The sequence below is a fragment of the Palaemon carinicauda genome, chromosome 41 (genome assembly GCF_036898095.1).
Source record: "Palaemon carinicauda isolate YSFRI2023 chromosome 41, ASM3689809v2, whole genome shotgun sequence".
Classification (NCBI taxonomy): domain Eukaryota; kingdom Metazoa; phylum Arthropoda; class Malacostraca; order Decapoda; family Palaemonidae; genus Palaemon; species Palaemon carinicauda.
In genome coordinates this window covers 25,927,714-25,941,301 of record NC_090765.1, presented here as the reverse complement: position 1 = coordinate 25,941,301, position 13,588 = coordinate 25,927,714, and the positions used below count along the sequence as shown (strand labels likewise).

Sequence of the window (13,588 nt, the reverse complement as noted above, 5' to 3'; positions counted from 1 at the left end):
TATATATATATATATATATATATATATATATATATATATGTATATGTGTGTGTGTGTGTGTGTGTGTGTGTAATCATAGGAAAAAAATAAAAATTCCAAGCGTGTCCCAACTAGTTTCGTCTCCACGACATATATATAGTCGATTTTGTGGGATCCAACTAGGTTAAGGGGTAGTCTTGGGACTAGCACCTGATGCTAGAATCATACCTGAAAAACTGGATAGTGATACCTGAAATCGTAAACTCTTAGGGAAAAAATATATATTTATATATGTGTGTATATATATATATATATATATATATATATATATATATATATATATATATATATATATATATATATATATATATATATATATCACGATAAGAATATTACGGAACCAGGTATATTCATTAGTTCAAAAATAGATATCAAACCTACTGTAGTTTAATTCAATAAAAATACGAAACGATAAGTGGGTGGCATTTAAGTCAGTCTTTGGTTTGACACTAGTTTGTAACTATCTATAACCCTTGCCTCATTCAGAAAAAAAAGAAGTGTTCAACGTTATCTCGAAATTTATAATTGAAGTATGAAAATTTGATAGTTTGCAGCAAAGGGAAAAGGAAAATGGGAATGTCTGATAAACCTGTTGATTGAGAATGTCAAAATTTGGACATTTTAGATCATTAGAAAAAGTATATTGCCACTGAGGGTCCTTTGCACTAGAAAAAGTATATTGCCACTGAGGGGCGTTTGCACTAGAAAAAGTATATTGCCACTGAGGGTCCTTTGCACTAGAAAAAGTATATTGCCACTGGGGGTCCTTTCCACTAGAAAAAGTTTATTGCCACTGAGGGTCCTTTGCACTAGAAAAAGTATATTGCCACTGAGGGTCCTTTGCACTAGAAAAAGTATATTGCCACTGAGGGTCCTTTGCACTAGCAAAAGTATATTGCCACTGAGGGTCCTCTGCACCATTGAAGCGTTCTTGTTATATACACTGAATAGTCCGGAACAAGAAAAATTTCCTCGATTGGTCATGGAATTCGGTGTACAGATGATGCTGGAATAGATTAGACAGATACTCTTAGAATAAGATAAACTGAGTTCATTGCATAGAGATATATCTGGAATAAGAGACAATAAAGATTGTCAGATATACAAATAGTCCTAAAATTATCGATTGAAGTAATTGTTAGTGGCTGAGGTAATCAAATTGTCGTGGACATTATTAGCCTATGATTATAGAAATTTTAAGCATACAGAGATTACAGTAATTCTGTAGTTACTAATGATCCTGGAATTGATTTCCTGACCTAGCCCATAATCATGCTCACTTTTTATCCTCCAACAGTTCCTCCGTTCTCGCTTCCTTTTTACCATCTTGCTACCCAATTCTTAACCTTTCCTTCATACTGGAACTGCACTTGGGTGCTGAATGGTCTCTCAGGCCCCAGTGCCAAATCTTCTGGACCAAATTCATAAATTCAATCTATCAAGAGAGCCGATGGAACCAGAAGGGGTGAAAAATGCAGAAAGCCCTTATTTAGAATTAGGGGTTAACCATTCTTGAAATTGGTAATTATACAAGGAGTCTTTAAATTTAGCAATGGAATATTTTTAGGGTATATACTGTAGATATCCTAATGGTCCACGAAATAATTTAGAGTGTTTTTTTTTTTTTTTTTTTTTTTTTTTTTTTTTTTTTTTTTTTTTTTTTTTTTGCTCCCTTGAAGTAGACTTTCATGAAATCATGAATTAGTGGACCACACAGAGAAGTATATAATTAGATAATGGGATATGTCAGTGACGTTAGAGCTAGATACCTCCAAATGATTTCGGGAAAGCTTGACGTAATGATGGCTTACGTGTAAAAACTATATTTTTAAATAATACTTGAATTGATTCAAAATACAGTATTTACAAATAAACATAACTGGGAATGTTCATTTATAGACTTTTCACAGGGTTGTGTCTCACTTTAGGTTAGTTAGTGTGTCAGGGTTTTTGGCATAAAATAGCTGTGTATATGATCTTTGGAATTGCTTAGATGGATTCACATCATGATATGTGTTAAATATGTAGATGGTTGAGGAATTGCTAATCCCAGTTGTGCTGTTAATGTGATATGCGAGTTAAAGATTTTTAATTTGGTGGCTGATAAAACTTTTTTTTCATTAATAATAGGAATGAAGTCTGAGAAGTATACAAGTGAATAATCATCCTGTGGTTTATGTGTGAATTGCCTTAGAATTGTATTAGAAATGCTGTCCTAGAAAGGTATGAATATATCATGGGATTAAGAATAAACAGGTGACACTTTGAATTGACTGGATATACAATCAGGCAAATATTTTTAGTTTAGGTAAAATTGCAGATGGTCCTGGAATTGAATTAGATCGTCTCATATTTCTGAAATTAATGGAATGTTCCAGGAGTGAGTTAAAGAGCGATGGTCATGGAATCAACTTACATGTAAATCATCAGTGGTTCTGGAACTGGGTTAGACATGGTCCTGTATGAAATAGACTGTCGAATGGCTCTGGAATAGAGGAGTAATATGCACTTGGTCACCATGCTCTACGTTAAATCTATAGATGGCCTTAGAATGGACTCTTATATTATGTTTGATATATGAATCGGGCATGAATAGGGTCTTAGCAGTAAACAAACAAGCCATCTGGCTATAGTTTATATGTGGTGATCATCAAAAATGTATTATAACTACTAATCACACCGAGAGTACTTAAATTAATGAGATATGAAATTAGTCAAATGAGCCTAGTATTGGAAAGATCTATAGTTGGTTCTGGAAGTAGGGTAGTAGTTAAATTGTTTAAATTGAGGTTAGTCTTGGACTTCAAAACTAATTTTTTTCTCTGAATCAGTTAGTTTTCTTGATCTTGGTTAGCGCCGGAGATGGGTTTGTAATTAAACGTCCAATTCATTTGGAATAAGTTACCAATTCAGATTGATAAATAAGGATAAACTTAAGTGATCCTGAATCAATGCAGCAGTTATGCAGATATTCTTATAGCTAGGTGGATACAAGTTATAATTAAGGGATTTTTTTAGACATTGTCCTAGAATTAGACCAGATTGCCCTCTGCTCACTAAATTGGATAAATAATTGGTGTTCCTGGAACTGGGATCTCTGGTGTTCCTTGAATGAGATATAAATAAAGAAAATATAGATGGTATTGAAATTAGATCTTACAAAGACTGCATAAATAGAAAAAATTCAATTTGCCAAGAATAGGTACACTTTCACATAACTTGATATGGTTTGACGTAGGCCTGTTATTAAGTAGATTGTCATTTGATTTGATATAGTTCGGTTATTGAATAAAAGGATAGAGATAAGAAATGGTATCTAAAAGATTTCAAACTTAGGAAAATGCAAATCCTGGATTTGGGGCAACTGAGAGTCGTCTAGTCAGCATTATTCCTGTTCTTATTTGTTAAGAGATTAAATATGAAGAGTTGTGGGAGTTGTTGAATACAGAAAATTAGGAAAACTTTCAGAGAAGGGTTATGGAGTGGCAAGATTCTTTGGAGAGGTTGTTATAAAACAGGTATGATGACCAGTAAGGAAGGTATGGACTGGCAAGTAGGGGCTTGATTATAAAACGGGTTGAAAAACTTATATACTTGGGATCTACTATAAGTCAAGATGGAAATGTATTGCATAGGAATGAAGACAATAAGAGGAGATGGAAAGAATATTCTGAGAAACAGAGAGATTGGAGGGGCCTGTGATGGAGATACGAATACAGAAGTGAAGCGGGCATTGAGTAAAATGAAAAATGGTAAAGCCCCAGGTCCATCAGAGATCAATATGCGAAGACGAAATAATGCTTAAAGACTGAAAGGAGAGTCTAATTATATCTATATTTAATAAAAAGAAGTGATGTCATGTATTGTGGTAACCACGGGGGAATTAAACTAACAGAGCGTGATTTGAATGTTTTTGAGAAGGCACTAGATGCAAGATTGTAAAGATTGGGAAACAGCAATATGGATTTATGAAGGGAAAAGAGACCGTAGTTGCCATCTTTATAGTAAGAAAGCTGTAGGAAAAGCTCTTCTGTGCTTTTGTAGTTCTAGAAAAGCTTATGATAGAATCCCGAGAGAAATTATGTTTTGATGCTTGAGGAAGAGGAAAGTCCCGTCCCAGAGAAGTATATTAGAATGGGTGAGACGATTTACAAAAGAACAAGGACAAAAGTCATAACAACAGTTGGGGAAGCAAAAACCTTTGAATTTAGCGTTGGATTACATCAGAGATCAGCATTATTCCTGTTCTTATTTGTTAAGAGATTAAATATGAAGAGTTGTGGGAGTTGTTGAATACAGAAAATTAGGAAAACTTTCAGAGAAGGGTTATAGAGTGGCAGGATTCTTTGGAGAGGTTGTTATAAAACAGGTATGATGACCAGTAAGGAAGGTATGGACTGGCAAGTAGGGGCTTGGTTATAAAACGGGTTGAAAAACTTATATACTTGGGATCTACTATAAGTCAGGAAGGAGGTTTTGAGGCTGATGTTACGAATAGGATAAAAGAAACCTGGGGTCAGTGGAGGGAGGCACCAGGAATGGTAGTAATAAGAAAATGCCTATCTAGCTAAAATTCAAGATTTATAGCACAGTAATAAGACCAGTGTTAATGTATGAATTAGAAACTTAGGCTCTTAAGACGAACAAAGGGAGCAAAGCATGAGAAAACAGAGATGAGAATGCTGAGGTGGATAGGGGAATATCACTGTTCGAAAGGATAGGAAAGGATTGAATAAGAAGAATGGCATGCATAGTTAAGATTACAGAGGTCATAAGAGTGTCACGACTGAGATAGTATGGCCTTTCTTGAAGAATGATAGTGGGGAGGGAGTGAGGGGGACTTGGGAGGGACCTGTTAAGGGGGAGAATCGAGAGGGAAGCAGAGAATTATGACGAGATAGGGTGAAGGATAATCTGGAGAGAAGAAGATGCTTTTCATAGAAGGCATTGGAGAGGTTGCATCAAACAGGGTTTTGTAAGTCTGACGGCAGGGGGTAAATCCACTCACAACGTGACGCGGGTGCTGGAGTGGGAGGACGGAAAATATTTTTCAGAGATGCCGACCTTAAAGTAGGGATAACGAAGGGAAAGAAGAGTTTTGTTATGCATATACTGTACCTTAGTAATCGTCAGAGATCATGAGATTGGTTACATAGGCTACTTGTCTTGGAACTATACATCCAAATTTTTCCAGGTTGCATCATTTATACGGGTCTTGGAATTTGACATATAAGTAATTTTGAAATGAGTTAGGTAGACAGATCATCTCTGAATTTATTTATCATTTGATACAAGAAACAAGTAATAATATCCTTGAATTAGGTGGACTCTAATGATCTTAGAATTGTTTCGATATACTCGTCAACAGAGTTGAAATGGTCATGGAATTAAATACTGTAGTGCCCTGGTTTACGTCCGTTCCGACTTTACGTCAGTCATCCTAAAACATTAAATGCAAACATGGAATTCGAGTTACGTAATTTTTCCCTAGTTTACATCGGTTTCTAGTTAGTAGAATAGTTATTAAGTGCTGTCCTGTAAAGTATTGTACTTCATATTGACTAGGGTAGGTGTCTGGTTCTATATAATGATACCAGGCTATTAGTACTTTTTCATGTTCCATATTTGTATAGAGAATATTTAAATCCTTAATAAGGTAAGAATCCGACCTACGTCAAAGAATCGCTTTACGTCTAGTCTATTACCGGTTGTAAAAATATTTGAATAGGTCGACAAAGTAATTAGATTTGTCATTAGACATTTAACCTGATCTCATAATCAATTTGAACAATATGGTAATCCTGATTTTGTCGGATGTGCAAATGGAACTGGAATTAGTCACTCAAATTATGCATTGGTGGAGTTGATGTGTGATGTGCTTACGTTTTTCTAATTAGCTAGATGAAAATGGTGGTGGAAAAAGTAAGAAAGGCCAATCATACAGAAACTAACTATGCCTTCGAATTATTTCAAATTTCATATCAGACTACCAAGTTATTTTACAAGGAGATGAGTCTTCACGTGGTAGTTAGTTGCAAATAGATTGGATAGTTAATGTTCCTAGAGTTTGTTAAATTTGTGAAATTGGGCACTCAAATGTTTCTGAAATGAGTGAGATGTTGTTATTCCTGAAAAATTATTTAGAGAACCAGCTGTTCAAGACTTGCCTTAGATATGGTTTTGCGATGGCATGGATGTTAAATGGTGTTAGAATTAGCTAGATAGACATAGTGGGGTAAGTTATATATACAAAGACTGGAATTTTTGGATAAAATTTTGGGTATTATTAAGCCCATGATCTTCATAAAGACTAGAATGTAAATGATCAAAGAATAGGTAGGCTATTTATTAATGCTCTTTTAATTAATTAGGTATGCAAATGGTCAAAAGGATCCTAGCAGAGGCGCGGTCTGCAATTGATCTTGATATTAAACTAGAAAGTCTGATATTTCTGCAAATGGTTGGATTTAAAGGTAGTCCTGAAGTAAGGCAAAGAAATATTACTTGATAAAGTTCGACATTATGACATTCTTGTCATAAATTCAGACCAACAAAGTTATAGATTTAGTTACCGGATAGATTTATCTTTAATTGGATTGACTTATCAAGTTATCGTAGGATATCCTCACGAGACATGGTCCTGTAATTATCTAGTGGGAATATAATGGGACATAAGAACGTTTTCCAAGAATTACACTCTGAAGCAATGTTGGTTTTATAGATTAGATATAAAGAGGGTTTAAAATCAAACAAATATATAATCTTCCTCATATATATATATATATATATATATATATATATATATATATATATATATATATATATATATATATATATATATATATATATATATATATATATATAATAATGTGCATATATATATATATGCACAATATATATATATATATATATATATATATATATATATATATATATATATATATATATAAGCATTATTATACATAACCTCCTGAAAATGTAGGTGGTCATGGGTTTAAGTAACCTCAGATGATACCGAGTATCAATTAATTATACTAAAGTTATAGGTAGTAGGTTGGCCAAGTACCAGCCACCCGTTGATATAGTAGCGCTAGAGGGTTAATGAGTCCTTTAACTGGCTAGATAGTACATAGGATCCCTCTCTGGTTACGGCTCCTTTTTCCCTTGCCTACTCATACACCGAATACTCTGGCGTATTCTTTACACATTTTCCTTCCTCATACATCTGCAACGCTTAGATAACCAAAAAAAAATCTTCACTTAAGTAGTTAACTACTGCAATGTAATTTTTCAGTGGTTACTTTCCTCTTGGTAAAGGTAGAGGGGACTCTTTAAAGCAGCTCTTTTAGGAAAACACTCCAAAATAAAACCATTGTTCTCTAGTATTCCGGGTAGTACCATGGCCTCTTCACCGTGGTTTTTTTTTTTTTTTTTTTTTTTTTTTTTTTTTTTTTTTTTTTTTTTTTTTTTTTTTTTTTTTTTTTTTGTTAGAGTTACCTTGCTTGATGGTACACTCGGGCACATTTTATCTATTTGTCTCCTTATTTCCTTTCCTCACTGGTATATTTTTCCTGTTGGAACCCTTGGGCTAATAAAGGTCATCTGAGCTTAGTGTGGGTAACATCAGCAGATGGTTGTGTAATTAGAATATCAAATGTTTTGAGAGTTGTTTAGTAATGGAGGTATTCATAGAATTAGACATCACAATGCTCTGTGAGTGCCTCAGGAATAATGATGGTGCTGGAAATGGTGAAGACAATCAAATAGTCTAGAATTCGTTTAGCCATGTGAATGTCCTGTATATAGATACAAAGATTTTCATGAAATAGGCCAGAAATATTAAGGGTTTTTGAATTAGATACCCCTCTCCCTCATAAAAGTCATGCATCATTTAGCAACTATTGAACTATGCAGGTATTCCAAGAACTTCCTTGAAGGCATCTTCGCCCTCCAACCCTTTTCCAAATCCTCCTTCGTTTTATTAAGCCAGGTAATCATAGTACTAGATAGATATAAATTATTTTGGATTAGATTGTGTATGCGAATAGTCATGGAGTTATGTAATCAGAGCAATTTAGCCATGGTAAAAAAAATATAACTGTACTGTAATCAGGAACACTTCCAAGTACTGTAATTTGAAATGAGTTTAATTTGAGGTTGGGCTGGACATTGGATTCAAGTGATTTCATAGAAGGTTAGGTAACGCTGGCTATAGATATTACCTTGTTAGATATGCTATGTTCTTAGCATTCTACGTCCATTTATTCTAATTTGTGTATAACGGACATAAAATCGTGAGTAGGCTACTTATACAAAGTAGTCTGAAATGAGTTAGATAAGGATATATCTTAGGATTTGATAGTCATATGATAATGAAAATAAGTATAAAAATCTTGGAAGTCGGCTTCTTCCCATTCTTCTGGTAATTTTCGTTAAAGGGGATTCGGGATTAGTATACAGATGATATAGATTTCATCTGGATCATCTGAAAATCCAAAATTTGTCGGGATGTGTAGATGGTTCCAGAATTGAACTTTCTGATGATCGTGGTTTTGTAGAACAGGTGTACAGATGAGAATGACAAAGGAAAAGATCAAACAGAAATTATACAAAAATTACATAAACATTTAAATATTCTCAAATATGTTTAATACGAGGCCCCTACCAATGGACAGACTGTTAAAGGATTTTGGAAAGGGTACAGATATGTGTGCAGTCCTATGATTAGGTAGTTGGACTTATTGAGTTAATCTATTAGTAGATAGTCTTGGAATTAGATACTTATATTATTTTGGATTAGAGAATCAAATATGCTAATAGTTTTGGAATTAATATCTAAAATGCTCCCTAGATTAGTTAGGTAAGGAGGTTGATTTGTATAAATTTAGAAAACCAAATGTTCCTGAATCTCTTTAGGTATGGTCCTTACAGTGAAGAGAATTTAAAGTCATTTTGGTAGTGTGTGTGATTATGTATATTATGGTCCTGAATTATTTAATTGGACAACATAGGATGATTTGAATATGCACGTAGTCCTGAAGTTGTACATTGAAATCATTTTGGATTATTTCATAGGATATGCAGATGGTCTTAGAAGTTCACATATATTTAATTTTGAAGTGTTTTATATATGCATATTGTTTGGTTTGATTAGGTCCTTTAAAGATAGAAATTGCTAAATGCATAAGGTTGTGGATGGTTCTAGATTTAGATTGACTACTCAGATGATTTTGGAGTTGTTTAGACACGTAGGTAACCTTGGAGTTGGACTCAAATGTTCTTGAAATAATTAGGTACAGATATGTCCTGAAAGTAATTTAGACCATCTATGTCTCGCGAATTTGGTAAGATATGAATATGAACCATGCAGGACTAGACGACCAGAAAATTATTATAGTAAAAGTTTAGATAGTCTTGAAATTGAATAGTCAAATGATCTTGGCTCAATGGAACAAATATACATATATTCTTAGAACTAGGAAGATAAAATCAATCATATACTGGATTATGTAAGGAGGGGTTTTGGAATTGGATAATCAAAGTGTTTATTCAGATAGGATATTAGTTATATATACTTTATAACCTGGAACTAGTAAGTCAGACATCATAAGATTAATTACATAAGCAAATATCCTGGAATTAATGATTGAAAATATGCTTTGGGAAGGTTGATTACACATTCAGCAGATCTTTCTATTAGACAGACTAATAATATTTGTTGCTATTATAGTATGCTATCTACCGCCTATTTTGCTATCTACCACCCCCCTCTGACTATAGTATGATACCTACCATCAGTCCCTAAGAATACGGTCTACTTGCTAATCCGCCTCTAATAAGGAGGATCACTACCGACTTGATAACCTAACCTAACCTAACCTAACCTAACCCAAAATACATCCATGTTGTCCTTCCAATAAATATTAAACTATCATTAAAGTCCAATGAGGATAACATACTTGTGGTAAGTAATCTATTTGATAATCCCCATCAAACAGGAGGATTAACATTGACGGTAGATGACATACTTTGTGATAGATACCATACTATAGTAGAAATTCGACGGTAGATAGCATACTATAATAGCACCTAATATTTATCTGGACTAGATAAATAAATAATCTTAGAATCTGATAACCATGAAATCCTGAGAAATATAAAGTCCAATGATTCGGAAATGTATTAGGTGACCAAATGATCATATGAGCCTAGAGTAGGTAAAATAGATGGTTACAGAAATGAATAATATAGTGACCCATTACTAGAACTATAGTCCATTTCTTTTAGCGATGCAGATTTGCACCGACTCGCAAGGGTGCCCTTTTAGCTCGGAAAAGTTTCCGGATCGCTGATTGGTTGGACAAGATAATTCTAACCAATCAGCGATCAGGAAACTTTTCCGAGCTCAAAGGGCACCGCTGCGAGTCGGTGCAAATCTGCATCGCTAAAAGAAATGGATTATAGTTAACTATGTATTTGGCCCTTAATTAGATGCTTAAGTAATCCTGGAATTAATTAAATAGAAGAAAAGCAGTGGAAATAAGTTAAATCAGCGAATGCTTCCATTTGATTGTATGTATACAATAGATAGTCTTGGAATTAGACCCCAAAGGATTGTAGAATGAGTCATATATGCATATAGTTCTGTAATTAGACTTGTCAATATCCAGATAATTTATCAGGTATATAGAACGTGCTGTATTACAATTAGACACTCGGAAGTTATTCTGGAATATTGAAACAGGTAATACAGACGATACTGAAATTAGACATTAATAGTTTTTCTGGTGGTTATACTGTACATAAAGATTATCTTGCTGTATCTTAGGCATATGATTTTGGAAAAGTTGTAATTATAGAGATTCATTGAGTTTGGTAGACACTATTGATAGTTATATTAATTAAATTTGCAAATGGTCAAGTAAACCTTGCATTGAATGATCCTTGAATGATTTATTTTATGCAGATGTTGCGTGGATTGGTTAATCAAATTATTACATAATCAATTACAAAATGATTTTATATATTGAGTTAAAACTAGGTACACTTTTTAAATAACTGAATAGATTTTGTATGAAAATGGGGATGGCAATGGGCATATAGCAAAATAATTTTGTTTATGGAACCATCTTAAAACTAGTTGATCAAACAACACGAGATATGTTTCATACTCAGATTTCTTGGGGCTAGACACTGAAATTTAGCAGAAAGATATTTTTTTACATATACAAATAATCTTGAAATTGAATTAGAAATGATGAGGATCTTAGATTAGGTGGACACTAATGGTTCTGGAATTTATTGGATGTATAGATGTTTAACTGAGGTTAGAGTGCTTAGATTATACAGAGAACCCTGGAATTAGGGAAGGTTTTAGTTTGGTAGAAGCCCTAAAATTTTAATCCTAGTGGTAATGAATTAATGGAACGGTAGAATAAACCTGGGATAGGTAGGGAATATCGTTGATAGTATACGAGGTACACCTTCAAATAATCTCGAATGGGCTGCTATATGTAGGTGGTACTGCCAGTAGATGGACTTAAAGTATGTTAGGGAAGTAGATAGACAGACAAGATAGGTAACATATGGAGGTGATTCCGATATTATGCACTCAAAATATTTAGAATATTGGATCAGGTATGCACATGGTCTGATTCATTAGATATATGATTTAGGGAAAAAAGTTAAAATGTAGAGGGTCCTGGAATTAAGTATATGCAATTAATTTAGATTATTATTTCTGGGATAAATGCTCAAATGAGTGAGAGATGGGTAAGATATGAAGGTAATTCTTGATTTAAGACAGTCACATGTTCGTATGACTTTTGTCCCAAAACTAGACACAAATCTATGTAGAACGAGTTAGATATACGGATGGTCCTGGAATTAGGCATTCAAATGATCCTCTAAAGTTTTCCTATGATTAAGTAAGATAATGACTTGTCTATGTATAAAAAAAACAATTATCAATCTACTTCCCAAACAGTCGTTTATGAAAATCTATTCAGCTTACTACTATTTTTTAATTTGATTTAATATTGTTAAATTGTAAATATGCCTCAATGTATATCGATTAAATAATCTCTGACTTCCTATATAACCAGCCGGAAACATTTGGTGATGCGACGAACATTTCAGTGGGATGTGTATCAGGTAGTGGAGGCAAGAATGATTTTTTTTTTTTGGGGGGGGGAGGGTCATTTGGAACAACTTCGGACATGGTGAAATAATTCAAATGGGGAAATATTAGAAATCAGGAGAAATGGAAGCACTGGGAGAATAATAAATAAAAGCTTAGCTCGAAAAAATAAAACCCTACAAAATCCACTGTGAAATGATAGGGGTTTTTAGGAGTTTAAGAATAGATTCAGTGATATTGACTGGGAGTTATCTACCGTCAAAGTTACCTGTATCACTGAACAGTGAGGAAAGGAGTTGTTAAAGCGAAGACGCTTGTAAAGAAGAAATGACATTGTTTAGTGACGCCATTTTTTGCAAGAATAATTTCTTCATTATATGTTCTATTTGTTTGCAATTCCAACATAGTGTGTTGAACAAACTAGCAAAGTTGCGAAATATGTAAATCTGAGCCTGTTGCCTCTGATACCTTGGGCTACTTGATGATGCATGTACAGTTGGACACAGGAGTCCCTGGTACACCTTTTTCCGAAGAGGTAAACCTTGTCACACCCTTACTTCCGGCGAGTAACCAAAACGATAGTGTAGGGAGAGCTAGCATAGGTGGTTGGTGGCTCCAAACAAAGGAACTCTGCGTAGTAAGTGTGTGGATGGGCGCACTATCTCAGAGTGATGTGTACCAGAAATCCCTGTGCTCAACTGTACATGTATTATTTAGTGTTACTTGACGAATACGAAGGTAAAATAATTATCATTTATTAATTGCTGGAATCTAAATATCTTAATTATATAGTATATATAATAAGTATTTTAACAGTTATTTCCACCCTTGTTGATTATGAAGATATGTCAAATCAACTATTTTAGATTTTCTCTTTTACTGATATATTCAAAGCCATACATCTAATATATCAATCTAGCTACATCTTAGACATTAATTCCAAATGCATTCTTTAGATATCCTACTCAAATATATAAACATTATTTCAATATTTTGATCGCTGTTTACCAAATCCTACCCTACGCAGACCTTCCGCAGCGGGGAAGACGAATCCTACCTAGTGACTGCCCTGGAGTCGATGCAGACGACGACGAAGGCGGCTGAGGACCTCAAATCCTCCAGGGAGACCATTAGGTCTTCGATGGAACAACTTCCATACTCCGAGGAGGTGGGATGCTTTTCTATGGTCATTAAATATTGCTCCTTTTACAACCTTTCTACCATTTCAGGTCTCGTTTCATAAATATGAGTTACAATGTTTTAGATAACCTGATGAAGTTGTCTTACTGTTACTCATGTTTCCGAGTAATGAAGTTTTGTTGGAAGGTTTAATATGATATTTTGGTAATAGGTCGAGCAAGCTATTGCAATACTAGTTAGGTTCATTATGGACAACTAATTGTAAGAATT

The 13,588-nt window shown here is 34.0% G+C and overlaps 1 protein-coding gene across 1 annotated transcript in view; it reads left to right on the top strand.

The window, feature by feature from the left end:
* The window catches only part of LUBEL (Linear Ubiquitin E3 ligase), a 198,492-nt gene that overhangs the window by 119,605 nt on the left and 65,299 nt on the right, over positions 1-13,588 (top strand). Inside the window, exon 14 of the mRNA XM_068364388.1 lies at positions 13,206-13,346. Coding sequence (XP_068220489.1) covers positions 13,206-13,346 — 141 coding nt within the window. The remainder of the gene's footprint in view (positions 1-13,205; positions 13,347-13,588) is intronic.